Below are 15,594 nucleotides of genomic sequence, written 5' to 3'. Positions count from 1 at the left end.
TTGCCATTATTTATGGTATTATTTATTTATTTTGTTATTCATTTATTCATTAAGCTCAACTCAACCATTCAAATTATTGTAAGAAAAAAAGGATTAATATTTCATTTTCTGATTTTGTTTTATAACATTCATCCTAAAATGACTAGCACCTACAGTTTGCATTTGCTTTGATTAATTTTGTATACTTTACTTTTATTATTATTATATTTATTGCTAGAAAACCAAAGAAATCATGGTTTATATTGCATTGCATGTGCTCATATCTCAGAGGTTTGCTGGTCTCAGATCAGTGTAAGTGAGGGAGAATCTCTGGTGTGTGTGTGTGTGTGTGTGTGTGTGTGTGTGTGCGTGTGTGTGTGTTTGTGTGTGTGTGCTGACGTGAGTGAAATGAGGCCGATAGTGACGCTCTGAAGGCAGATTACATCGCACTGACCACATCACATGCTTAAAGAGAGCTGCATGTGTGTGTGTGTGTGTGCATGCTGTTTCTTCATTAAAGCCATAAAAATAAATTAAATTCACCCTCAGCTTTGCAAAGGTTCCGTGCTTGCACACAATAACACAAAGGGGTCAATATTAATGGTGTTTTTCTGGGAAGCTATCTAATCTTCTGCTTACTCCTGTGCTGCTTTTGAAAGACTGTGATCAGCTGCTTTCTCTCAAACTGGCTTCTCTTGATTGATCTCAAACAAGAATAAATCCGCTAACAGTTTCCATGAAGGTTATATATGCAATGAATTATGAAGGTATACAAAATGACTTATTGCATCATAATCTGTTTTATATGCACATATATTGTATATGTTATGCACACACAAATAAAGACAAAAAAATATATTTTAGCATTCTACTGTATTTATAATCAAATTATCTATATTATTAATTCTAATTATATTAGAAATAATATTAATATTTATTCTTTAATATTTAGAAATTTGAGAGGATTTCATTCTACCAGAAATTTTATTTCTCTCTTAGCTACTCACAATATATTTCTATATAAAATATAATAAAAATATTAGAAAAAAAGAGTAGATGTAATTTTTAATGAATAAAGTATTTAAGTTAAAACTTGATATATATATATATTTTTTAATCCAATACACAAAAGCCAGATCTATTACAACTAGTCGGATAAATGTAGATGTAATTTTAGAATGAAAAAAAAAAAATTGAACTTTTTCTAATCATGTTTACATTTTTTTTTACTGACTAAATACCACAAAATCAGATGAAGTGCAAAAAAAAAAAAAAAAAAATTCTGTTGTAATACCTTTAGAATGAATTTTCATATAGAGGTTTCATGGAAAGTGTTTCTCATTGAGTGATTTCCTGTGGGTGCTTTTCCTTTCCAGCCATCACTGTACACAGCATCCATCAGTTCGGATCAAAACGAGAGAGAAATGTGGGCTATACAAGTGAAGATGTCTGCTTGCCTTTTCTAACATCATATAAAGATAAAACCAATGCAAACTGTTTGTTTTCATGCTTCTGTTGTGGAAAGTATAGCAGGTCTTGTTCTGGCCAGTGTTTCTCAGCACTGCACGTTTCTCTTGTTCCAGCAGCTGATTCAGTGTCTGTTGTGAGACAGTGAGGGTGTGCAGTGCTGCAGGGGCCCTGTGAGCAGGACTGTGCTTTATCTGTGCTTATGAATGTGATGCATTTATGTAGGATCAGTTAGTATAATGTCTTGGGGAAATGAGCAATGTTTGCCTTTGGCCATCATGTGTTATATGCAAAAGATTGAAAGTTTGCTGATTTCTCCCATCTGATGAGCTGTCTAGTTACATTTTTACAAGATCTGGAAAGGCAGATGGAAATGCATAATAATAATAATAATGTTATACTGTATATATATATATATATATATATATATATATATATATATATATATATATATATATATATATATATAAAATTATCAATTATCGCATTTAAAATAATGTAACCCTCACAGGAAACTTTGTGCATTTTTACTTTCTCAAAAAAACTCATTCTGTATGATTTATAAGTGTTTTGAAAAATGGGGACATGGGTTATGTCCTCATAAGTCACCCTCTCCTTGTAATACCTGTGTCATACCCATGTCATTACACACACACACACACACACACACACACACAATGGTACTGTGTGTTTCAGAATCTAGCAGGCTGTTATTGAATTTTGTAGCTGTTAAAAACTAAATTAAATCTGACAACAGTCCCACAGTCCATAACGGAAGCATCGTTCTTCAATCCAAATGTGAAAAATGTGTTTACATGCAGCTGAAATATTAAAGGCACAGCAGCCAAAAACAATCCTTTTTCTTCTAATGCTCAGTGAGATGGTTATGGAAAACTAAATTATGACTGTTTTAAATGCAAAAGAAAAACACAAAAACATAAAAACACAGTTTAATTATTTAAGCTGGCCTCCCTGAATGACGAGCAAATCCTGCTATCACACTTTCGTCTGCGTTGCACCTCTTCCTCTCTCTGCGTCAGTGTTTATAATGGGATCTGCTGTTTATTCTCCTGCTGCTGTTTTTTGTGAGGCTCCTGCTTGTTATGTGAGATAGTATTTGAAGGTGAAGATGGAGGTGGAGCTCATCCGCCGAGCGTTTGCCAGGAAACACAGCAGGCCTGAATAGACCACATTATAGAGTCCATCCTAACTTGGCTGCGTTCAGCGCATGCACGTCTTTCACATTGCACCGACAGCAGGGTTTCGCAGACGCAGAGCAGCGCTGTTTGTAAACACACAGTCTTCACGAATGCCAAGTAGGACGTGTGTTGCTTGATGGACCTGGAACAGTTTTCCTGTTAAATAACTCTAGTCATAAACGTAAAATCTGATTGATTGTTGAAAATATATGTCTGTAAAATATATATGAAAATATATATGTATAAGGATTAACAGTAGCGAGCATACGCATTTAAATCACGGTATCCCAATATCGTCCGCCGGGTTATTCGAGGAATCAACATATCGACATATTATTTTGCGGTAAGCACAATTCGATGTTCTCTGAACGAGACTTAGATGGGAGGTGTTGGGACACCTGACATCAGAGGAGACATTCGTGGCCCGCTGCTCGATCTCGAAGCCCTAGATGCTAATGGTGCGTTCACAGCACACGCGAATGAAACGTTAAGCGTGAGTGATTTACATGTTAAGTCAATGCAAAGAGGTGAATAGCCAAACTGCGGTGCGAATTAAAGTTGAACAAACTAAACTTTGGCGAACTTTCGTGCCACGTTAACCGATCAGGAGCTTGAATTGCCATTCATAGACGTACAAGTCCTTTCTGCGCATGTTCCTCCAAATTCCTCCCAATTGACAGACCTCAGAAGGGGTCTGTCCTCTGGTTGGAGTCTCTTGGTGGAACATACCATGTATATCCCCACTGATGGCGACTACACACTGCCTGTACCGCAGAAGGACTCCAAGCAGAGAGGGTAGGATTTGGAAGCAACTGCTGGTTATGAGAGACACCTTGATATGCAAAGGAACAATTGAAGACCAACCTGTATTTGCCGTTATGCTTTGGTGTGAACCACAACTCCTCGTCTACCTGCTGGCCTTCTGGTGATAGCCTGATGACATACCCTGAGTCAAGGAGCTTCTGTATTTCAGCTTCGTACACTTTAGCCCTCTCAGGGTCTCTAATCAGGTCCTTCTCAGGGTTCTTGATGCTGGACAGAATGGATTCCATAGTACCCTCTGTTTAGGCAGAATCATCACTTTGTCATTGAGAGACGGTAGGACATCAAGGTGCAAGAGTTGCTCAACATGTTGAAAGATAGGGTCTCACAGTGGTGTAAGAGAAGTGAACAAACACTGCGAGGAAGGTACCTGATGTGGGAGCAATCCTTCTGGTCCCTGGAGGAACCAACCAGCCGAGGTGCATGCGTACAGTGACTGGTCCCAATCTGATGGGCTCCTTTGGGGTAATCAAAGCCGGATAATCATACCTGATTAAAATTAGAGGTTGGACCCCTATCAAGAGGTTGGACCCCTAACAAAAGATGGAATGGGATTGTGATATTATCACTAAAGCCTCTTGGCGAGGTAGGTTTGCTCTGTTAGTGTGAGGCACGGTGAAGAGACCTGTAAGACTGTGCTTCTCCTCTGGTCTTGACTGTGGAGAAAGCAGCAGGTCAATCGACTGCCCCTTCAATTCTGTGAAGTCATGTCAGACGGTGCCAAGGGCCATAATCTCTTCTCTTCCCTCAGTTCCTAACTGCTGGACTGCTGCAGAAAGGATAATACTCCACTGAGAACCAGCGTCTAGGATAGCGTAGGTCGAAATAGACCTCTTGCCTCCTCACAGAAGCAATTGAACTACTTTCAGGTACACACAAACTTTCAAACTAGGAGTAGGATATGTTTGCTCGTGAGAGGTTGTCAGCAGCACAATGTTAGGACCATCCTGGGCACCACGGTGAATATAGCATCCAGCTCAACGGACGAGACTAATAGATCGGTAGAAGTGTTGATGCCAATCCACCACGGGACTCCAAGAAGTGCAACAGGAGACAGGGCACTGTTCAACTCTTTATGTGAAGTATTTAACTGTTCACAGCTGATGGCACATCATTGCTCCAATTAGATTGGATATTATACAACTTATGCCCACAAAGTGTTAAATGTGGTCTTTCTGGAATAAACCGAATAAATCTGCTAAATATAAATTATAGACATGTAACTAACAACTTGCTACTGACACTTTATACAGTAATCTACATGAGAGGATTAACAGTAGCGAGCATACGCATTTAAATCACGTTATATCTTAAATATGGTAACATTCTAAACAATGTAAGGTTCTATTACACGAGCTGAATATTTAAACACAACAACGAAATAAACACCAGTGACTTATAATCTGGAATAATTAAATACATTTACTTTTAATCACACACATTAACACCTGATGAAAGAGCGGAGCAAGCGGCTTGTGAAAGTGAAAGTAAAGCGGAATAGCAGAACTCAGGTCAACTAGCGGCACACATTCATAATAAAAGTCCTTCCACTATAAACATACAAAGGGGATTTAGAACACATACAACAGTTATTCCCCCCTAAAAACATGGTGAAATACATATTATTTTTCTGTCTGCTGACAGTATTTTCTGATTTATGGAAAGGAAATCCAAAATCCCCTCTGTAAAACCTGTAAAATGTCTGACTTTGTCCAGTGTTCAGATTAATTATGGAAATTTATGCAAATCAATACGTATTTGATTAGGTAATGAAATTTGCATATTTAACTTGTAGTTAAAAATATGTTTGCAATTCTTAATTTAATCAAACATTTCAAAGTTTTGCATAACGCAAAATCATTTTTATTGCAGGAATGATCACCATAGGCATGTATTTCTCAATGCGTTAAAAGCATCGTCTAATCCAATACTTTGTTCTTGTTCAAAAAGTGCATGTAGTATCATCGCATTACTAGAGATATAAAAAAGACCGAACAATGTTGCCAATCAAATAATAGATCTTCAAAATAATAATGCTGCTTTTCTGAAGAAGTCTAGTTATTGCGATAAAAGAAAAGCCTGGTTCTGTACATCTGTATAGACATTATAGAATTAAAATGAGTGGGTTATTTCAGTATGAGAAGTTTTTGTTCTAGTTTATCCCACAGAGAATGGCTTTCATGGTCAGTTGCACTGAAATATCAAAGATAAGCTTGTTTACTTTAATCAGGCTTAAAACGCATTAAAGGGTTAGTTCACCCGATAATGAAAATTCATCCATCATCTATTCCTCAAATAAAGTTATATAAAAAATGGTCCTGGCTCTTCCAAGCCTTTCAATGGGGGTAAGCGGGTGTTTGTTGTGTACAGTTCAGAAGACGTGAAATAAAGTGCGCACATCTGTAATAAAACGTTCTCACTTCTGCTGAATGTCTGGAACCGGAAGACGTGCAACATTAATGTAACAAAATGTATATGTAACATTTATGCTTTATTACTTTTATTATTTTTCTTCTGATCCTGATAACTTAAAAAGCCTATATGCTAATATTGATACAGTACATGCAATGTTCATTGATTTATTGGGTATTTAATATGAAGTCCCTCTGAAGAAACACTTATTAATTGAAATCAAACAGCTCTGGATCTGGGATTTGTATTTTTTTTTTTTTTTTTATAAAAGTCTCTTCTGCTCATCAGGTCTGCATTTATTTGATCAGAAAAAAATACAGTAATATTGTGAAATATAATTACAATTTAAAATAATGGTTTTCCAATTTAATATACTTTGAAATATAATTTATTTCTGTGATGTGCAGCTGAATTTTCAGCATCATTCCTCCAGTCTTCAGTCACATGATCTTCAGAAATCATGAAAATATGATGATTTGCTGCTTAAGAAACATTTCTGATTATTATCAATGTTATTATCCATGCATTCCCAGCGTTCACCTTCTGTCCTTAAAACAATGTGACAGTTGTTTTTTCTTCCAACAAAAATGAAGCGACTAACACCCATGAAAACATACTTTAGAAAACAATCATGATTTATTTTAATCTACTTTTTAAAATGTAAAACCTATTATTGTGTATTTCGGCATTATATTATGCAGCATGCACAGAAATGATTAACGACAAACATTATTGTCTGAAAGCAGTAAATGGCACAGAGAAACATCATGTGAGGTTATTTTGTTTTGTATTATTAAATATAATTTTGATTTAAGTAATAATGAATCATTAGTGTATCGTGATAGATATATTAGAGTAAGAGTAAAGGAATTTGTTTTGTTTTTTTTAAGTAACTGATTCATAGAAGTGGCAAATTAATAATTAATGTTATTTTTAAATAAATAGAAATAGATATAGAACAGATTAAACATATTGCAAATAGACAATTACATTAATGCATGTGTTGTCTATATTCTTAATGAATATTAGCTGGTTATTTAAATGATTTGAAATTAAATAAAACATTTTTAGGGGATGACTTGATGTATAACCAACCGTATTGTTGATTAAAAAGGTAAATTATTAAAAGTAAGAGAGTTTAAGCATGTTTCATACAGTACCATGCATCAAACCCTCCTTTTTTTCTTTTAGATTCGTATTAGATTCGTATGTATTTTAGTTTAGTAACTACAGAGCTGAAAGCTCGAGAGCAGCTCTGATGAATGTGTGCTTGTTTCATAAACTGCAGATGAGGTGAGCTGAGGTCAAAGCAGCGTGTGCGGTGTGTTTGGTGCTGCATTATGGAGTGCATATGCTGCTGGTGTGATTCTGTGAATATGCACGCTTAGACACATGATGAATATACAGTATGAATGTAAGCTTGGTTATGCAAGCTGTGTGTTGGCTTGGGTTTGACTGCGACTGATGGCTGAGTGTTTCTATGGTGACGTGAAGATAGGGATATTAGATGGAAACAATGAATTTCCACAAGCACGCTGTGTTATGATGACTGCTATTTTGGGATGGATGCCTTTCGCATTTTTTCATTTTTTATTTCTAAAAAATTAAAAGATTCTGTCAGACAGAGGTTGTCTTTAATTGCTGATGAATCTTTAAATAGTTATAGTTTGTGTTTTATACATTAATGTATATATAATTAATAAAAATACATTAATAAATATAATATTAAAAGCAAACATTTTATGTCTCTATTATGTGATTTGGGGGATATAAGATATTAAAAATGATTATTTTTTTAGAGTTTAATGACAATTCAAAGGCTTTTCAAATAATTTTTCTTTTCTTTTTTCAAGTACTGCTACATGGAGATAAAATAACTCAAATTAACTAAAATATTAGTTAAGTTATGAAATATAATGGTCTTCTTGTATATTTAAATATGTATTAAAATGAAATAACTGTCACATGAAGTAAAAAATATTTATAATATTTAAGTTATGTAATACAATGTCATGTATTTATTTGCTTATTAAAAAATCTTCACATGTAATAGTATTTTTAATATATAAGTTATATCATATAATGTACTGGACATGCAATATATTTATGTATTTATATATATAAATATTGCAAAGGTTTTTAAGATAATACACATTTTATATAATATTTATATTTTATAATATAATGGGCACATAATGTATTTATATATTTAATACAAAATAAATGTCACAAGAAGTAAAATGGTTTAAATATTTTTTAAGTTTTATTATTATTATTATATGATGGGCATAACATGTCTTAATGTATTTATAAAAAATGACGTCAGTAACTGTCACATTAAATTATCAGTTATATTTTATTGCATTAAATATTATATTTTGTAATATTAAATATAATAGTTAAAAAATAATAATTTGTTATAAGTATTATAATTGTTCACTTATTTAATTATATAATCTATTATATTGTTTGAATGTCAACTAACATATTAAAGCTCGCAGAACACTGAAAGTCAGAATTTAGTTTTTAGTGCTTCCTCATATTCATCATATGATTGTGGATGGACAGAGATGTTTGATATACTGTACAGATGTAAAGGAGAATGCATGGTTTCCTTTCTATAGATCTCCTACGTATGATGGGCTGTAGGTGTGTGGGTGTTTATGTAAAAGTGCATGTGATTTATATTGGCTTTAAAATGAGCCTAAATTGGGTTAAAGTGCCCCAGTGGGTCATATCCGGCAAGTAGAGGGTGCTGATGTCTCCTGCTTTGTTTTGGGTAAAATCATCGCAGTGAATCAAGCTCTAGTGTGTTTGACAGCATAAGCATCCAAATCTCCTAGTGCCTTGCTCAAACAAGGAGTTCCCCAGGGCTCAGTTCTCGGACCATTATTATTCATCCTCTATATTCAGCCTCTTGGCCAAATGATTTGTCATCGTGGTTTTAACTACCACTGTTATGCTGATGACATCCAGATATATACTGCTTGTCAACCAGATTCTACCCAGTCGATGACATCCTTATCTTCATGTGTCAGTGAGTTAAAGTATTGGCTGCATTCTAATTTTCTCAGTCTGAACTTGAATAAAACTGAAATTTTAATAATTGGTCCCCCATCTCTAATAAAAAATAAAACTGTTGTTTTTCACATTTTTCAAGTTATTAAACGGTCACGTACTCCTCTTTCTCTTTATAGCATATTGTGCAGAGGTATAATTTGCTTTGAAAAGGTCTTATGACTGATTGCTGAAGACAGATTTGAGCCTCCTGTTATGTAAATCAGTCCGTGATATGGGATGTAGCTGCAGAACACGTATTAGCAGACGATCAGTAATCAACAGAAAAACTGCATGCCTGTGGAGAGAGTTTGATGGACTTCTCTAGCACGCCGTTCTGACCTTTAAATAAAAATATGTTTGAGTTGAAGATATGCTTGTTTGTTTGTTTTGTTTATGCCACTCTCTTATATGATGTTAAAGTGATGTGGACAGTTTCAGGCCTGTGTTTGCATGGATTCACTGGATGCTTTTCAAGTTGTGCTGTTGTGACTCAGTGAGTGTGGGGTTTGTGTAAAATGTACAACACATTTTTAGTAATTGGAGACTTTCATCTATGGATTTTATCTAAGAACCTGCAATTAATTCAGCTATCAGTGTGAATATATTCTCTATCGCTCATCTGTGCATGCTTTCTGCTCCAGTTAAATATATATATATTTATAATATATAATATTCATTCTTTTTTTTTCTTTATTTGATTGACTTCTGGTTAATGATAACAACCCTGTATCTTATTAATGAAAACAAGACTAAGCTAAGACTCACTGAGGCTGAAATTGCATCTGTTCTATTTTCTAAAATAATTATTTCTATAATTTCTTAATGTTTATTTATTAAAATGCACAAGGTATGTTGCATTGTATCGCTGTGCAGCATATTTTCTCTGGTAATTATTATTTTATTTAAATTATTATTATTTTTTTTATAATTAATTATATAATTTCTCAATAAATATGAATGAAACGCACGTTACTTGCTACATTTGAATTATGAAATAAAATCCAAACAAAAGTGCCACGTTTATTATTTTATTTTATTTCTCAATTAATATTCATTAAATGCACATTGATTGTTACATTTGAATTATGAAAGAAAATACAAATAAAAGTGCCAAATTATTAATTTTTTTCTCAATGAATATCCATTAAATGTGCATTGCTTGTTACATTTTATGGCTGTGCGACATATTTGCTCCAGTTTAATTATTAAACAAAATGGAACCTAATGTGCCACATTTCTATTTATATATTTATTTTATTAATTCTGTTTTTATTAATAATCTTTATTAATTGTATTTATTAATTGTATTTTTATTTGTATTCATTAATTATAATTTCTCAGTGAATATTCATGAAATGCATGAAATTGTATGGCTATGCAACATATATTGAAAAGAAAAAACTTTCAGTGCAGAGGAAATTTTGATACTGGACTATTATATCTGGCCATGCTGTGACAGCGTTAACATTCATGAAGCAGGTTTAGCCTTGACTTGTTGTCCGTCCCTCATAATTAATTCACATGGGATGTTGTTTCTTATTCCACATGTGAACACCTCAGCTCTCATCTGAAAATCTTCCACAGTCTTTTACTGTGTGTGCTCCAGCAATCACACATGAGGGATGTGCTTTAAGCCCAAGTAATCTGCATTCATTATGAGATTGTGTGTGTGGTTGGGAGAGACGCGTTTCAGAGAGGACAATAGAGGGTCATCAGTGTCATTGTCTTCTATCTGTTAATTCTCACCATATGTATTCATAATTGCGCTCCAAAGTGACGGGTAATTGGTGGACTTTTAGATGCACTGCTGGCCTAATTTTTTCCCTTCTTTTTATAGTGATTAAAGGAAATAAATGATTTGACAATTGGCTTTTAAGTGGCGATAAAAGCGGTGATAAATAAAGTGAGATTTGAGAGTTCCTTGAGGAGATAAAAGCTCAGGTCAGCTTTGAAAAGAGGCGTTTGTTCTTTTACATACTGCTGATTATTAGCAGTGTCTTCATATTGATTGTGGGAAAACAAGTCGACTACAGTAATGAGACTACAGTAATGATTTATTGGCTGTATTGAACTCAGCAACAACTGATTAGTTGATAGTTTATGTTGCACTTTGTGTTTGATTGGATCAATTCATTGGCACATTTCATTAGCAAGGTATTCAAACAAGGCCTGGAACACACACATAAAAGTTTTTTTTTTTTTTTCCTCCACTTTCAAGGTCTTTGAAATTAATTCAATCAGCATTGAACTGAATTGATCTGAATCTTGTCACTATTGTCTACTGTAGAAAAACTGCTGAAATTATTATTATTTTTCTATAGTTTACTTTTTTCATATATACATATATATATTTTACAGTTAAAAAAAAATAAATAAATAAATAATACATTGCTTTGGACGTTGTTTACTTCATTAATGTGTTTTACTGTGTTAATGGAATAAGGATGTGAGTAGGATTCGGTATTCGGTTTCGGATTCGGCCGAACCTTAAACAGTGGATTCGGTATTCGTCCGAACCCAAAAAATCTGGATCCGGTGCATCCCTAATATATGTATATTACATATAAAAATGTATATGTAAAATATATGTGTTCTACATAAAACAAGTAAGTTTATATAATATATAATTTTGTTAATAAAATGACTATATAGCATTTTAATTTTTTTCCTTTTATTATTCCTTTTATTTTTTCCTTTTTTGTTGTGATGCTTGCTGCTGCACAATCATGCTACAATGTTGTGTCCAATGTTTCTAAATTTCTTTTATGTACATGTTATTATGGGATTCTTTAATTTACATTTACATTTATTCATTTAGCAGAAACTTTCATTATTTCATGTTGTAGACCACGAAATAGCAATTGATTTGCCTTTGAAATACAAGTTTTAACAAAAAACTAAATAAATTATAAAACGATAAACCTCACAATTTAACATTTAAACCATTTTTAGGTATGAGTCTAAAGAATAAATTATTATATTATCTAAAACGGACTTATGTGGGTGAATTTTCAAATTGGTCTGAACAAAAACTGCAGACTGCATTATTAAAAATGCACATTCATTCTCTGCCAGTAGGAGGTGCTTTTGGAACATCAGAAATACAGTGGTTTCCCCAGTAACGGTAAACAAAGCAGCTCAGCTCATAAATTATACCTTATCAGGGAAAATTAAAATGCAAATGAAACTTTTCTGAAGACAATCAGTTCCCTTGAGAGGTTCATTCATATAAAAACTTGAATTAGTGAAAAAATATAGCCTATATTGACGAGGAAAGTCCATTGATGAGTTACCAGCATAAGCCTAAATTTTATTTTAGTCATTTTAACTTAAAGCTGTCAGTCAATAAAAAAATATAATCACAATTAATCACATGATTGTCAATTCGTGAATAATCGCAACTTAATCGCACATTTTTATCTGTTCTAAATGTACCTTAAATTAATACTAATAATGGTTTCACAGACAAGGCTTAAGCTAGTCCCAGACTAAAAAACATGTTTGAGCTGTCTCAACTGAAAATATCTTGCTCTGGCATATCTGAAAATATGTCCATCTCATCGTTCTCTCAAGATGCACACATGTAACATTTTCTTCTAAGGCATTTTTGTAAAAGTTGCTTAAATATCTTAATTTAACTAAGGCCTAGTCCTGTCTTAAGATAAGCCCCGTTTGTGAAACCGCGCCTTCAAGTTTTTAATCCTATTAACATGGGCATGGACAAATATGAATGCTTTATGTAATATGTTTATTATTAGTGGAACCATAGTTAACAGAGCATGAAGAGTAGACATGTTTAATAGGCCATAGATGTTTTTTCAAAAAACCTGTTCATGTCTATTAGACACATGAAAAACTGTAACTTCTCTTTCTTTCCACTGAGCAGTTAACTTACACAAACCTGTTTGCATTTTCACACGACAGGGCTGCTCGCTTCTTCTGAACATGAAAAATGTACATTTATTGAGGATCTCACCACTCCATAGACGGTCTGTTCCGGAGGTCCTCGCTGTCACACTGCCCTTATGGTTGAACCAATAATCACCCCTCTGCGGAGTGGGCTGGAGTACACTACGTTCCCTGATGTAAGAGGGATTTGTGTTTCTGTGGAAACCCCTCTTTTGTGCTTCCTGCTTTGAGGAGCAGTAAGCTTAATACGCATTCATGGTTATTGGCTCTTGCTATTTCTTCAGATTCTATCAGGTCTGGTTGTATTGTCCAGCTGCTCCAGTGGACTGTCTCTTATCATGTCCTGCTTTGTTACCTCTTTTAATCAAGCGCCCCCTTCTGGCAGAGGTGAGAAGCACTCCCCTCTCTTTGAAGGTCAGCTTTACGTTGATCCCAGTATGTGCTGTAAGGGCCCCCCTCCGTAGTCAGTTGCCTTTAAGATGGGACCCTGTTATTCCCTTAGAAATGTGTGATGCCGTTTTACCAGGATCCCATTTCTGATGTCCCATTTGCAATCTATCTGGTCCCGGACATGGCTGTGCTCCACTCACTGTGGGAGGGGCCGTTTAAACTTGCTGGTCCTGGGCAGATTGGGTGAGTCCTCCTCTTGACTCGAGAGTTAGGTCCTCTACCCTGAGCTATTGGTCACTTCGGTCGAGCTGGGTTCCTCCCCTCTGCTCTTGAGCTCCGTGGCTGTGACATCAGGTAGTTGGGCCACTTGCTGCTTGCCTCTATCCGGGTCAAGTCAGGCATTGTTCCCCTCACCTCAGAGGGTTGTCTTTGAGCCTGGCGCTCATGATTGAGTGTCTGAGGACTTCTGGGCATCTGTGAGCAGATGCTTCAGAATCTTTCTAAACCCATGCTATGGTAAGTGCACACGCTAATCTTCTGTGCACTTTCTAAATGCCACATTGTGGTAAGTGTGCATGCTAACCAGGTGACAGGACAGAGTCCAGTGTGGTTCTTTTAGACACCTAGCCGTATCCCCTTAAATGAATCTCTTTCTTCTGATTCCAAGCCTTGAGCTTTTCAGCCCAGCCCTTAACAGGTAATTTCTTTTAGTGTATGTAGCTCAGGCCCTTGGCCGAATGGGATAATGTCACTGACAGCCGTGAAGATTTTCTTTGGGGCAACTCCCATGGCTATGGTAGAGTTGGTACTTAGTGCTCGACCTTGGTTTTCTGGTGTGCACTCCCCTCAACATGGTAGTGGGGGTATACCATTCCCCATAGTGACCCTAGAAGACGCAGTTCAAAGTTCCTACAGAAGGGTACGTCTAAGGTAACAAGCATGGTTTCTTGAGAAGGGAATGAGACACTGCGTTAGTTTCCTAGTCTTGCTTCGGATGCAAACTTCAGCGAAGAAGTGGATGATGTGTTCTCCTGGCGCCCTCCTGACAGCAAAGGCTGTCCCCAGCCAGTATTATTGTCATTTTTAGATATATGCTTCAGACACCAGTCAAACTGAAAGCGTTCCCCATAATGACCCTAGAGGATGCAGTGTCTCATTCCCTTCTCAGGGAACTATGGTTACATACATGACGTTTTACGCTATCTTTATGAATAATATCTATCAATCAATCCATCTGTCTGTGACTTCACTTCAACGGTCTGTGAAAGAAATTGCGTTAGAAAATCTTGCTGGTCAACCTCGAGAGGTCCCATTTTATCAGCCGTTTCAATGCCATTTCATTTTCTATCAGGTTTGCAGCCCTGTTGAGATAGTGTGATTAATATACTGACTAATTCATTATTTTATAGATGTGCAAATTAAAATGTGTTGTTCTCCAAAACAGTGCATTTGAGAAGATGTTTGACATGCAGTTTCTGTTGCTCTTAGATAAAATCGAGAATGGAGAGGTGTATCAAAGACGCAGGGGTCCCAACACCGGCCACACAGAGGAGCAAGACGTGAGTCCTAAAGCACAGGAAGTGAGCGGTCAAACAGGAAGCAGCTGGAGGCGAATTGTACTGCTGATCCTGGCCATCACCATACACAACATTCCTGGTTAGTCTCTCCTCGTTTCACCTTATATTCCTCTATTATTGAGGCTTTTCTATAACACATCTCTCTATGCGTCTCAACTTCCTGGTAGTTTAATTCAGGTTTTTGTGGAGTGATTTTCTTCTGGGTTTGAAGTCAGCAATGACTCAACATTATCCATCTCACTATCATTCATGAGCCTGTGTGGCATAATCCTATGAGAAAGCATTGTCGCATAATTATTCGTATCTGCATGTGACCTTTTCCCATGACAGGCGCTTCAAACGGTGATTTGATCCCACACTGAAACATGAGTTGCATATGTTTATTTTCATGCTGACAAAGCGACAGGCTTTCGATCAGGACACCTGTGTTCAACAAGCTTTTTTTTATAAAAGAGTTTATACATTAATGGACAGGTGAACCGAGGCTCATTTAAAACAAGATGCAGTCTGACACCGGTCTATTCCAGGATCACAGACTCTTACTGTGATTGTATATTCACAACCAACTTTGTAATAATTACGGATATTCAATATTTGTAGTTAAATGACATGTGGCTCCCGTCTGCTGAAACTCTGCCGCTTTTAAGACATTTTAAAAGTCTCTTTCCTCCAGCTCCAGTGCTTTTCATCTTCTCCTTTGCATTTTCACCATGCTGCCTTTATTGTCCTCTTTATCAGCGGCGCTTTCGGCAGCACTTGATCACATCACTGAGACGCCG

At 35.6% G+C, this 15,594-nt stretch overlaps 1 protein-coding gene across 3 annotated transcripts in view; it reads left to right on the top strand.

Moving 5' to 3' along the window:
* The window catches only part of LOC128025729 (zinc transporter ZIP11), an 87,110-nt gene that overhangs the window by 47,290 nt on the left and 24,226 nt on the right, over positions 1 to 15,594 (top strand). For all 3 annotated transcript variants that reach the window (XM_052612266.1, XM_052612264.1, XM_052612265.1), the window contains exon 6: positions 14,727 to 14,894. In XM_052612266.1, coding sequence (XP_052468226.1) covers positions 14,727 to 14,894 — 168 coding nt within the window. The remainder of the gene's footprint in view (positions 1 to 14,726; positions 14,895 to 15,594) is intronic.

Source organism: Carassius gibelio, chromosome A12 (genome assembly GCF_023724105.1).
Source record: "Carassius gibelio isolate Cgi1373 ecotype wild population from Czech Republic chromosome A12, carGib1.2-hapl.c, whole genome shotgun sequence".
NCBI lineage: Eukaryota > Metazoa > Chordata > Actinopteri > Cypriniformes > Cyprinidae > Carassius > Carassius gibelio.
The sequence above is the reverse complement of the archived record's forward strand: the minus strand, read 5'-3'. Positions and strand labels throughout refer to the sequence as shown.